At 39.4% G+C, this 13,824-nt stretch overlaps 1 protein-coding gene across 1 annotated transcript; it reads left to right on the plus strand.

Moving 5' to 3' along the window:
• Window positions 1,585–7,070, plus strand: LOC109848460 (conserved oligomeric Golgi complex subunit 4-like). Its single transcript, XM_020417962.1, has 2 exons — window positions 1,585–3,313; window positions 6,240–7,070. The coding sequence occupies exons 1-2, from the start codon at window positions 1,670–1,672 to the stop codon at window positions 6,867–6,869; spliced, it is 2,274 nt and encodes a 757-aa protein (XP_020273551.1). The 5' UTR covers window positions 1,585–1,669; the 3' UTR covers window positions 6,870–7,070.

The raw sequence follows: 13,824 nt of genomic DNA on the forward strand, positions 1-13,824 counted from the left end.
ACACACCCCTCTATTATTCCTCTTTAATTGTTTTGATTATAAGTAGTAATGGTTGTCAGTTGGGTTACTATTATGTAATTATTTAGTTTTTTTAGGTAATTAATATTGATCTGCACTTCTTAGATTACTTTATGTTACATACTTTTATATTAGATAATCATTGAGGAGCGAAATGTACTGATTATGGTACTTTGTTTCAAGAATATGTGGCTGGCTATGCCGCCTACTGAGCAGGAGGAGACGAAGAAAGGACAAGGATATAATAATTTTGTTTGAGTATAAAGGTAATTATAAAAGGATGTATTGTGCTTTGCACCATGTTTTGTTAAACTTTTCTCGCAGTAATCATTGTAAATGTAAATGTGTTGAGAAAATAACTGGCATGATATGAAGGTTAACCTCTTGGTTTGGCTTAGTTTTGGTTTTATCATAGAGGGATTCTTAAAACCATACATACCTCAAATGAGCTTGGAAGCAACTCCATGGATGTAGAGATCTTTAACTTAATACATTCAGCAAAACAAACCATGGAATACTTACCAAAAAAGAAGTTGGGGAAAAAAGTACTCTGCCTATATGAAGACTTAGAAAATTGCTTATGCCCATATTCATAGCCAGTACATCTTGGATTTGCACTCTATTTCTCTGTTTACTTTGAGGTATGATTTCATTTCCTTATTCTTGCATAAAACTGTAGTTTCTTTGTCATTTGTCTATTTTTTAAAGATTGTCATTTCACTATTATATATAAAGTTATGCTTTGCACGGATCGCCATTAAGCCATTTAATTTAATTTTAGTTTTATTGTTAACTAACTCTCAAAACGTACATATACAAGGCAAAATCACAGTGCGTACTCATATAACCATGATTCTTTGAGTTTTTGGTTAAAGAAGATTATGTCACTAATTAATATATATTTTTGTAGGTACTGTATGTTAATAGTATTAGAAGCATTCATTAATTGATTATGTTAGTCATGTTAACACCATTGAATTATATAAATGCATGCTTTTTCTAAGGTTTCTCGGCCTTGCTCTTGATTTTGGCCCCCACTGCTTGCTTCATCCATATTGGCTTTGTCGCTGATGTTGCTATTGCTCGATCTGCCATTGATTGCGACGAAACCCTAGAAATTGAGGAAGGGAGAAGGGAGACTAATCGAATCATATTTTTTCAAACATTTTCGTATTTATATAGTTAATGCTTCTTTTTTGTTTATTTATTAACAAACATGAATGTCATTATTTGCATTACATCTACTCTTTCATTTCTAAAGCAGAATACTTTACTTTGGTAACATGTTTAGTATTTACAGAAAATCTTTTAGAAACCGTGCTTTGCACGGGTTTAAATACTAGTATACTTATATAAGAGAAAGTATACTTATATATATTTATACATATATATGCTTATATAAGAGAGAGTATACTTATATATACTTATATACTAAGAGAGAGTATATATACACACACACATATGACATATTATACATATATAGAAATATATTATATATATATACATATATAAAAATAAGAGAGAGTATACTTATATATACATATATACTAAGAGAGAGAGCCCTCATACCCATTTCCACGTTAGTTACCTCCAGCGAAGATCCATCGCTTCCTCCTCACTCAACAGCAGCACCACCACCAACCGATCACCCATGGCGGTGCTCTCGATCGTGCCGCCGGCCACCCCACCCTCCCTCCTCGACTCAGACCCAACCCAAGACCTCTCCTCCCCAAACTCCGACCCAACCTCCCTCGACTTCGGCAACCCCGAAACCCTAACCCAAATCCGATCCCTCACCGACGTCGGCACGATGACCCGCCTCCTCCACGAATGCATCGCCTACCAGCGCTCTCTCGACGTCCGCCTCGACTCCCTCCTCTCCTCCCGCCCCGATCTCGACCGCGGCCTCCTCGCCCTCCGCCGCTCCTCCTCCCCTCTCCTCTCCCTCGCCCGGTCCGATTCGTCCCTCCTCCTCTCCTCCCTCTCCTCCACCGCCTCCCTCGCCGATCAAGTCTCCTCTCGCGTTCGCCAGCTCGACCTCGCCCAGTCTCGAGTGCATCTCGCCCTCTCCCGCATCGACGCCGCACTTCACCGTTCGCAGTCCCTCGACGCCGCCCGACGATCGCTCGACGTCGAAGACTACGACTCTGCCGCCGCGTCGGTCCACTCCTTCCTCCAGATCGACGCTCAGTTCCCTTCCTCCTCCGCCTCCGAACAACGGCAGCAACTTCTGGCCCTCAAATCGAAGCTGGAGTCGATCATTAAAGCGAAACTCGCTGCTGCCGTCGATGCCAAGGATCACAACGCCATCCTCCGTTTTGTTCGGATCCTCCCGGCGCTTGGTCTGCAGGACGATGGACTCAAGATCTACGTTAATTATCTCAGGAGCGTTGTAGGTTTTAGATCTAAGCTTGAATTCGAGCATTTGAAGGAGATCTCTACAGATCCGGCGCAGGACGCTGCTGGATCTAATTTTGTTGCTTGCCTCACGAATTTGTTTAAGGATATTGTGCTTGCGGTTGAGGAGAATGATGAGGTTTTGAGGAATTTGGGAGGGGAGGATGGAGTTGTGTTTGCGATCTCTAGCTTGCAGGAGGAGTGTGATTCGAGGGGGACGCAGATCTTGAAGAGGTATATGGATTACAGGAAGATTACGAGGTTGGCAACCGAGATTAATTCTAGCAGCAAGAATTTGTTGTCCGTTGGGGTTCCTGAAGGACCGGATCCGAGAGAGGTGGAGACTTACTTGGAGGAGATCTTGTCGTTGATGCATTTGGGGGAGGATTATACTGAGTTCATGATGTCGAAGATCAGGGGATTAGGGTTCGTTGATCCTGAATTTGGTTCAAAGGCTGTGAAGAGATTAAGTAGTGGGAGTTTTAATGGAGTGGTGCAGGAGCTAATTGGGTATTATTTGGTCCTTGAGGAGTTCTTTATGGTGGAGAATGTGAGGAAGGCAATATCAATCGATGAGCAGCAACTAGATGGTCTGACAACATCAATGGTGGATGATGTGTTTTTTGTGCTGCAGAGCTGCTGCAGGAGAGCAATTTCGACTGGGAGTATGAATTCAGTGTTTGCAGTGTTGAGTGGGGCGACCAGTCTTTTGAGCAATGAGTACCAAGAGGCTTTGCAGCAGAAGATGAGGGAACCAAATTTGGGGGCGAAGCTGTTTTTGGGGGGTGTTGGCGTGCAGAAGACCGGGACGGAGATTGCTACTGCTTTGAACAACATTGATGTGAGCGCAGAATATGTGTTGAAGCTCCGGCATGAAATTGAGGAGCAATGTGGGCAGGTGAGCTTAGTTTTTCCTATTCCATTTCTTTGTTAGTTCTTGCTTATGGTGATATTCATGACTCAAGTTTCTTTTAATGGTGGATTTGTGAAAACTGAAGCCAAATTCAATGTTAGTGTCATACAATTATGTTCGTTTTTTGTCTCAAAAAAAAAAAATCAACTGTGGTTGTTTAACACGTGCATGATTTCTACACTTCTATTTGAAAGTTGAATAAGTTTTTATTTTAGTAATTTCAGATGATTGCATCCAACTTCTCCTGAACGCTTGTGTTTTCCATTTTTCTGATAATTCCTCTTAATGTGACCTAAACAACCACGTTGAAACATATATAATCGTTGTAACTTACCAGTAATCCTACCATGTAGCAATGGCCAAATTATCTGTCCGACTGCAATAGTAAAAAAACCTCAAAATTTTCCTCACCGATTATACTCAATGGTGGAGTTGCTTAGAATGTATAACATCCTTTTTTTTTATATTCTAGTTCACTCTGAAATATCATTTGAATGTGAATATCCTGTCTTAGTGGAAAAAGGTAATTATTCATATTTGTAGAAGAGTACACTTATTTTTTGTCTCGCCTTTTAAGCTAGAGCGTGAATCCTTTCTGATGATCCATGCCTTTAGTGGTTTTTCTTTGTGTGGCACTGTGGTTGTGTAGACATATTTACCAGGCTAGTATTCTCCTATTTTAAGAGAACTCAGGTTGTAAATATAAATACGAACTTGGGATGCGTCTGTTTACCATTTTTGAACATCCTAATTTCCTTCTTTGTACCATCTTATTTCTTTATTTTCTCTAACCTCTCTGGCCACTTAGGATAATCCAGCAACAATTTACAAGCTGGAATTTCGATCTCATTCCTTAGATCCTTATAATGCTCGTTGGTTCTCCTTTGTACCTAGTCTTGCTCATGGTCTATTAGGCTAGCAGAGCCAATGAAGTTTTGCTATACTTTCCATATCCCCCGGTATATAGGTTGCAATTCATGCATCTAAATTTTCAATATACACTAAAAGTTCATTTTGTTCCCTGAAAATGTGAAGAATTACCGCAGCCAGTTCCGCTAAAATATGTAGTTGTTGACGTAAATTATTCCACTATGCTTAATATCCTTTCATTCTTCTGAAAAGCTGACGCGATGCAACAGCTCACCACTTATCAGTCTTTATTATAATAGTCCTGGTGCATTATAGTTTACCCTCGAGGAAACCATCTAATAATGCTCTGACTTAAGCTGAGAACCTGAAGATGAGCAATTTCAAGATCAGCGTTCTCATCTGTGATATCCAAAGATCTTTGCATAATGGCCAAAACCTATCTCATATTAACTTCTGGATGCCCAAGTGAGGATAATTTCTTTAGATTTTTTATTAACAAACTTTAATATTGAAAATATTTAGTCATCAACTTAGCCTCTGAAGAGGTATTATCGGCCTCTGGCTTAGAAAGATTGGTAAGTTTTGAAGAATTGTTGCCGATGACTTGTTATCATTAAATTTCATTTAACAGCTCTTGTGCATCAGTTTCTTGGGAACTTGAGAAACATTTTGTCAAGACATGATTGAAGTTTTAAGATATATTAATATTTTAAAGGGTCTAAAGGTAGCTTCACCAAGGATAAACCCTAAAGAGTCCTTTGAGGTTGTTTTAGATGTTGAATCATGCCTGATAGTAGGTAAGCTCTATAAAGCATAAAAACTTCTGTTATGAAGTCGTCTCGTATCAGAGGTGCACACAGGACACAACTCTTTTGCCATGTCATTGTTGTTCATATGTACTTCCTTCTGATTTTGTTGTCTGTCAGTGTGTTATGTTGCCTCAGTTAAAACATGCTTCTAGATTTAGGTTAGATCAAAGCGATGCTCGATTGAGGCAGATATGCTGGTTGCAAGATGTCAGTATGGTGGTCTCGATTGCAATAAAACAAGATTCATGTAGCTGACCCAATCATTTGGATAAAGGATTTGTTATTGTAAAAGAGGAACACTTTACCACTGCAGATACTGGTCCAGGTAATGAGGCTGATCATTGGAATTCAAAATCTTAAAGTACAATTCTGCTACCTTGAACAAAGAATCCAGGATCTGGACGAAGATTCAGCAAGTAGTTCCACCTAATTTAATCCACATGAGTAATTTTCCAATTAAATTCAATATATGTACCATATTTAATAGCTATCAAGAGAGCAGGTACATAAGACCATAATTTGATATTCTTGTTTTGCACTGTCAAGGCTTGTCGAGTAGATTTCTTGTTCACAATTATGAAAAGAAGATGAATTGATCCAAGCGGCTGCAATGTGCACAAGAGACTTGGATACCCTTGTGAGGGGAAAAAGATGGGTTGACCCAGTTATGACCATTCCCAATTTGTGTGCGTGTGTGCATGTGGGTGTGTGGGTGCATGCGCGTGCGTGTGTCTGTCCAAACATGGTAATGTTGGATTGAGTTTGGTTCAGATTATTTTATTCAGGTTAGTGTTTCCGTCCAAACATACTAATGTTAGATTGAGTTTGGTTCAGATTTCTTATTCAGGTTAGTGTTTCCATTCCCATAATTAGAGGTGATTGAGAGTACTGTAAACGAGATTTTACTGGGAGAATTATGGAAAAAGGGGTTTGGGTCCAAAACTGACTGTTCTCTATCCGTCCAAACATGCTAATGTTGGATTGAGTTTGGTTTAGATTTTTTTTATCCAGATTAGCGTTTTCACCCCAGGATTAGAGGTGATTGAGAAAATTGTAAAAGAGATTGTATTGGGAAATTTATGGGAAAAGGGGTTTCAGCCCAAAAATGGCATTATCTCTAAGCTTGTCTCTGAGTTTGTTGAGACAGGTCAAATGGTTTTATTTTTCTCAAGTTCACTTTTCTGTAATAGCTTTCCTAGCTTTCTCATCCAATTTCACATTTTGTCAATCAGGTATTCCCTGCTCCAGTAGATAGAGAGAAAGTCAAAACCTGCTTATCTGAGTTTGCTGAGATGCACAATGTCTTCAAACAAGTACTAAATGCAGGGATGGAGCAGCTGGGATCAACTATCACACCTCGTATCCGCCCAGTTCTGGACACTGTAGCAACCATCAGCTACGAGCTCTCAGATGCTGAATATGAAGAAAATGAAATGAATGATCCATGGGTCCAGAAGCTTCTTCATGCTGTTGAGAGCAATATATTTTGGCTGCAGCCTTTCATGACATCAAACAACTATGATCTTTTCGTTCATTTGGTTATTGATTTCATTGTGAAGAGATTGGAAGTAATCATGATGCAAAAAAGATTCAGCCAGCTTGGTGGGCTTCAGCTTGATAGGGAAGTTAGAGCACTGGTTAATCATTTCTCTGAGATGTCGCAGAGGCCAGTACGAGATAAGTTTGCTCGTCTGTCACAGATGACGACGATTTTGAATTTCGAGAGAGTATCTGAGATTTTGGATTTCTGGGGGGAGAATGCTGGGCATATGACGTGGTTACTAACTCCTTCTGAGGTGAGAAGGGTTTTAGGTCTGAGATTGGACTTCAAACCTGAAACAATTGCGGCACTGAGGTTGTAACTTGTTTTGTATTCTTCTTCTTCTTGTAATTTTTTTGGTTGCTGTGTTTTATCTTGTTTTCCTCTAGATATGTCCCGTGGCATCTGTTATTTGTAAAGACAGAAAAGATACACATTTTGTTAAAATTGATTAATTTTGTTGTAAGAGTAAATTAAGAATAATTTTCTGAAATGGAAAACTTTTGGGGGATTGATATGTAAAGTTCGGGGGTTGATATGTAAAGTACTTTTGGCAAACATGGATAACAAGGCATGTGCTAGCATCCCTAGTATTTGTTCGGTTTATGCGTTGGTTACGTCCTGCATGAGCAACAATGTTCGACTATGATCCGTTACGCATCAACGGAGTTAAAAGCATCATATTTTTACTCTCTAAATTCGATGACGTTAAGTGTTGATTTTCAAGTTTATACCATTATCTCTCAGTCAACTGGAGTAGGGAACACCTGATTGACAAAATGTTAAAATTATTCCGTTAAAAAGGTATTAATGCCAGCAACAAATATGATACTGTATGGGAGCCGGAGACTGCATTTGTGAGAAAGCTGATAAATCCCGTATTCTCAAAGATCTTCACAGGAAATTTCGGGTTGAAAATGATAGCTATAACGAGCACACAAGCGGAATAAACGAAGATGGTAACATAATGGAACGTAAGTCCAGGTCATGATTTGCTTGGCCATCCATTTTGCCATCAGCAAAGTTAATCATTGTCGTGGATTTGAAAGGTATACACTCTATTGAAGCCTACCTTCAAGATAAAGCTTTTAATCATCTATTGATTTTTGGATTTGAAAGGTATACACTCTATTGAAGCCTACCTTCAAGATAAAGCTTTTAATCATCTATTGATTTTATACTATCTAATGTACAATTACATGATAAGCCTACCTTCAAGATAAAGCTTTTAATCATCTATTGATTTTATACTATCTAATGTACAATTACATGATGTACTTTCATTTGCATTTGCTTATCGTGAAAGACAAAGGAGTACCTTTGATAATTTGCCCTTAGATGATAGACTGTTGGTCAATACAAGGCCATTCCAGGCTGTACTCTTCCATACGACAACCTTCTGTCACTAGTCAAAACTTTGACCCCTTTTTTTTTGGGGAAAAATGCTTCCAGCCCCCAAAAGCTAAGGAAACATGCTTCCCACCCCCAAGACTTTGTCAACGGGTGTTTTACCCTAAAAAATAAAGATTCTGTTCTCTAAGCCCCCAAAACACAAAACCCAATAGATTAAAATATGTGAAGACCATAATACCATTCTCTCTCTCTCTCTTATTAAAATATGATGAGGATTATTTTATTATTTTTGTTTTCTCTCTCTCTTTATCATGATGTACTGAGATGATTGTTGAAATGATTGATGAGGATTGTTTTATTATTTTTGTTTTTTATTATTTTCGTTGTTTGTATTGGGAGATTGTTAAAGTTACGGGTTAATTGTTAAGTTTACGAGTTAATTGTTAATGTTACGGGTCAATTGTTAAGGTTATGAATCCTCTCTCTCTATCATGATGTTACTTTGATGATATTGAAATGATTGAAGAGGATTATTATTTTATTATTCTATCATGATGTTACTTTGATGATATTGAAATGATTGAAGAGGATTATTATTTTATTATTTTCGTTTTTAATTCTTTTTGTATTTTTAGAATATTCGTTGTTAAGGATAATGGTTGGTTGTACAGGTTATGTATTGATTGTTAAGGTTACGGGTTGGTTGTTAAGGTTACGGGTTTGTTGTTAAGGTTATGGGTTTGTTGTGTAGGTTACGGATTTGTTGTTAAGGTTACGGATTTAATTGTTAAGGTTACAGGTTTAATTATTAAGGTTACGTGTTTAATTGTTAAGGTTACGAGTTTAATTGTTACGGTTACGGTTTATTAATTATTAAGGTTACGGTTTAATTGTTAAGGTTACGGGTTTAATTGTTAAGGTTACGGGTTTAATTGTTACGGTTACGAGTTTAATTGTTAAGATTACAGTTTTAATTGTTAAGGTTACGGGTTTAATTCTTAAGGTTACGGTTTAATTGTTAAGGTTACAGTTTAATTTTTAAGGTTATGGGTTTAATGGTTATGGTTACCGGTTTAATTGTTAAGGTTACGGTTTAATTGTTAAGGTTACGGGTTTAATTGTTAAGGTTACGAGGGAGAGAGAGAAGGGATCCATAACCTTAATAATTGACCCGTAACCTTAACAATTAAACCCGTAACCTTAACAATTAAACCCGTAACCGTAACAATTAAACCCATAACCTTAACAATTAAACCCGTAACCTTAAAAATTAAACCCGTAACCTTAACAATTAAACCGTAACCTTAATAATTAATAAACCGTAACCGTAACAATTAAACCCGTAACCTTAACAATTAAACACGTAACCTTAACAATTAAACCCGTTACCTTAACAACAAATTCGTAACCTACACAACAAACCCATAACCTTAACAACAAACCCGAAACCTTAACAACCAACTCGTAACCTTAACAATCAATACATAACCTTTACAACCAACCATTATCCTTAACAACGAATATTCTAAAATACGAAAAAAATAAAAAACAAAAATAATAAAATAATACTCGTAACCTTAACAATTAACCCGTAACTTTAACAATCTCCCAATACAAACAACGAAAATAATAAAAAATAAAAATAATAAAATAATAATCATCTTCAATCATTTCAATATCAAAGTAACATCATGAGAGAGAGAGAGAGAGAGAGAGAGAGAGAGGATTCATAACCTTAACAATTGACCCGTAACATTAACAATTAACTCGTAACCTTAACAATTAACCCGTAACTTTAACAATCTCCCAATACAAACAACGAAAATAATAAAAAACAAAAATAATAAAATAATAGTCCTCTTCAATCATTTCAATATCAAAGTAACATTATGAGAGAGAGAGAGAGAGATGATTCATAACCTTAACAATTGACCCGTAACATTAACAATTAACTCGTAACATTAACAATTAACCCGTAACTTTAACAATCTCCCAATACAAACAACAAAAATAAAAAAAAAGAAAATAATAAAATAATCCTCATCAATCATTTCAACTATCATCTCAGTACATCATGATAAAGAGAGAGAGAAAACAAAAATAATAAAATAATCCTCATCATATTTTAATAAGAGAGAGAGAGAAGGGTATTATGGTCTTCACATATTATAATCTATTGGGTTTTGTGTTTTGGGGGCTCAGAGAACAGAATCTTTATTTTTGGGGGTAAAACACCCGTTGACAAAGTCTTGGGGGTGGGAAGCACGTTTCTTTAGGTTTTGGGGGCTGGAAGCATTTTTCCCTTTTTTTTTCATTGCCATTGATGTACAGATAAAACAGTAAATTGCAAGAGCACAAGTCTGTCTGTAAATATTTTTACAATATATGAATTCACATGAAATTTATTTCTGCAATAGCTTTTAGCCTTTTATCATCTTCAATTTACTCTTTGGCAATGATTAGATCTGATTTTTTTTGCAAGGCCCAATGCTGATAAAACACATTTCGAACTTTTTATTAATTTACCTAATTTTATCTCATTTCTATGTGAACTTAACAAAAATTGCTTGATAACTACAACGAATCTAATAACGCATATAACTACTTTTGAAACTAAGAAACAAATTTCGATACTTCAGCTTTTCACTATATCTTTCTTTAGAAAGCAGTTTTTTAGTTGCAACTGTTTTTGAATGAATTAAGGGGTGATTATTTGCATGCAAGTCAAAAACAAAATTGAGAAAAACTTTTAACAATTTAGGTGTTTTTAACTTTTTAGGTGTGTTAGTCTAAGGTGTACACCCAAAGTCCGGACGAAGGCTGGAATCAAAAAGACAGAAAAACAAGCAGACAGATCCACGGTCGACCGCGGCGGTCGACCGCGAACGTGCACAGAATCTGGGAAGGAGCTGAAGCTGATGGCGGGCGACCGCGCCAACCCTGTAAGTATTTTGGTCTTGGGTTTTGTAGACGGTCGACCGTGGCAGTCGACTGCGAGACCGGCGGTCGACCGCGGCGGTCGACAGCGAGTAATTTTGGCAGTTTTCTGGTCTGTTTAGGAATCTGTTTCAACCAGGATTCTATATATATACCCCCAAACGTTTTAGGGTTTACATAACACGAAAAAGAGAGCTTTTTGACAGAAAAGAGAGAGAGAATCTCAGAGGGATTAATCCCTTGTCTGAGAGCTTGTATTTTCTTCTTCAATTAATAAAAGAATTGTGTGGTGTGGCTCCCGAGGACGTAGGCACGTTGCCGAACCTCGTTAAATCTGTGTGTTCGTCTCCTTTACTGTTTTTGCAAGGTTAGATCTTTATTTGTGGTATTATTCCTACTTTCCTACTTTCAACACAAGGTCCGGAAGGGCAAGGGTTCGATTGATTGTTTCGAATTCCCAACAACTGGTATCAGAGCTTCGTTCAACAATTTGTGTGAAAGCCGTGACAGAGGAAAGCAAATCAAAGATCGAGAAGTTTGACGGTTCAGACTTCGCCTACTGGAAGTCGCAGATGGAGGACTATCTGTACTAGAAGGACTTGTATCGCCCGTTGATGGGCAAGGAAATGGGAAAGAAGAAAGAGGAGTCAGATGGTGATTGGGAGGTACTGGATAGGAAGGCTCTAGGGCAAATCCGGTTATCTCTCGCCAAATCAGTAGCCCATAATATTCTGAAGGAGAAGACGACGGTGAGGCTTATGGAAGCGCTCGCGAAGATGTACGAGCAACCGTCAGCAGCAAACAAGGTGCATCTAGTCAAAACTCTTTTCAACCTCAAGATGGCAGAAGGACGGTCCTTCACAATGCACCTCAGCGAGTTCAACACGATTGTTGATCAACTTATCTCCGTGGACATCATGTTCGATGACGAAGTGCAGGCCCTTCTACTACTATGGCAGTTGTCGGATAGTTGGGCGGGTTGTGTGACGGCAATCAGCAATTCGGCGGGGAAAGAGAAGTTGAAGCTGAGTGAGGTTGTCAGCATGATTCTATCCGAGGAGGTTAGAAGGAAATCGTCCGAATCAGAAGGTTCAGGTTCAGCCCTAAGTTTCGAGCAGAGAGGCAGAAGCCAGAAGAAAGGGAACCAGAACAGGAATCGGTCGAAATCAGTAAAGAAGAGGCCGAACTCGAAGGTTAGGTCTATCAAAGGGAAGTGTTGGAACTGCGGCAAAGAGGGCCATATGTCTTCGGTCTGTAAAGCACCAAAGAAGGATGCGGGTGAGCAGGAGGCTCATATCGTGTAGGATGCCTTGATCCTTGCTATGGATAGCGATTCTGATTCTTGGGTCATCGGCTCAGGAGCTTCTTTCCACGCCACTGCTAATAGGAAACTACTTCAGAACTATGTAGCAGGGGACTATGGTAAAGTATATTTGGGGGACAATGAGCCTTGTAATATTGTTGGAAAGGGCGACGTTCAGATACAGATAAAGGGCTCTAAGTGGAACTTGAAGAACATGAGACACGTGCCGAAGCTGAAGAGGAATCTTGTTTCGGTGGGACAGCTTAGAGGAGAAGGCTACGTTTCGACATTCACCGGGGATTCGTGGAGAATCTCCAATGGTACGATGGTTGTTGCCCGAGGCAATAAAACAGGAACTCTCTACCTCACTTCACATGCGAGTGACACCCTCGCAATTGCAGCTGGCAAGGAGAGTACAGATCTGTGGCACAATAGGCTGGGGCACATGAGCGAGAAAGGGATGAAAATTCTACATCGTGGAAGTCGGGGTTTGTGAAGACTGCATTTTTGGGAAGCAGAAGAGGGTTAGTTTCCAGAAGGGTGGAAGGCCACCTAAGGCTCAGAAGCTAGAGTTGATTCATACAGATGTATGGGGCCCAGCCAGTGTGTCTTCTTTTGGCGGTTCGAGATACTACGTCACCTTTATCGACGATCACTCGAGGAAGGTGTGGGTTTACTTCATGAAGCACAAGTCAGAGGTGTTCGAAATCTTCAAGAAGTGGAAGGCCATGGTCGAGAACGAGACAAATCTGAAGGTGAGCTGCTTGAGATCAGATAATGGTAGAGAATACGAGCTGGAGGAGTTCAAGAGGTTTTGTGCTACGAATGGGATTCGCTTAGAGAGGACTACTCCAGGGACGCCGCAGCAGAACGGCATTGTAGAGAGGATGAACAGAACCTTGACAGAGCGTGCGCGGAGCATGCGATTACATGCAGGTCTGTCTAAGATATTTTGGACAGATGCGGTGCATACGGCAGCATACCTTATTAATCACGGGCCATCAGTTCCATTAGACTTTGGGATTCCAGAGGAGGTTTAGAGTGGAAAGAAGATAAATCTCTCACACTTGCGGGTATTTGGTTGCGTGGCTTATGTTCATATCAGTGACCATGTCAGGGACAAGCTAGAAGCTAAGTCACAGAAGTGCACATTCATTGGATACGACATTGATGAGTTCGGGTATCGCCTTTGGGATGAGAAGAACAGGAAGATCATCAGGAGCCGGGATGTGATATTCAATGAGGAGGTGATGTACAAGGATAGGGATAATGCCAAGAATAGCCAAAGCAGTGGAAGCAGCACTACGAATACAGGTGCATCCGAGTACATGGATTTGGAGGAACTTCCAGATGGGGGTGACGATGTCAGTTCTGACTGTAGAACGGAGGAGACTACAGGTGCAGAAGCTACTACCCAGGGCGTGGAGCTTAGGAGGTCATCCAGGGTACCCAAACCAAATCTCAAATACCTCTCGTCACTTGATTATCTACTCTTAACAGATAGCGGAGAGCCGGAGTGTTATGAAGAGGCAGTGCAAGTGAGTGAATCTCAGCAGTGGGAACATGCGATGCAGGAGGAGATGGACTCTGTACTCACTAATGAGACATGGGAGTTAGCCCAGCTACCTGCGCAGAAGAAAGCCGTGCATAATAAATGGGTCTACCGGGTCAAACAGGAGAGTGA

This window comes from Asparagus officinalis, chromosome 7 (genome assembly GCF_001876935.1).
Source record: "Asparagus officinalis chromosome 7, Aspof.V1, whole genome shotgun sequence".
NCBI lineage: Eukaryota > Viridiplantae > Streptophyta > Magnoliopsida > Asparagales > Asparagaceae > Asparagus > Asparagus officinalis.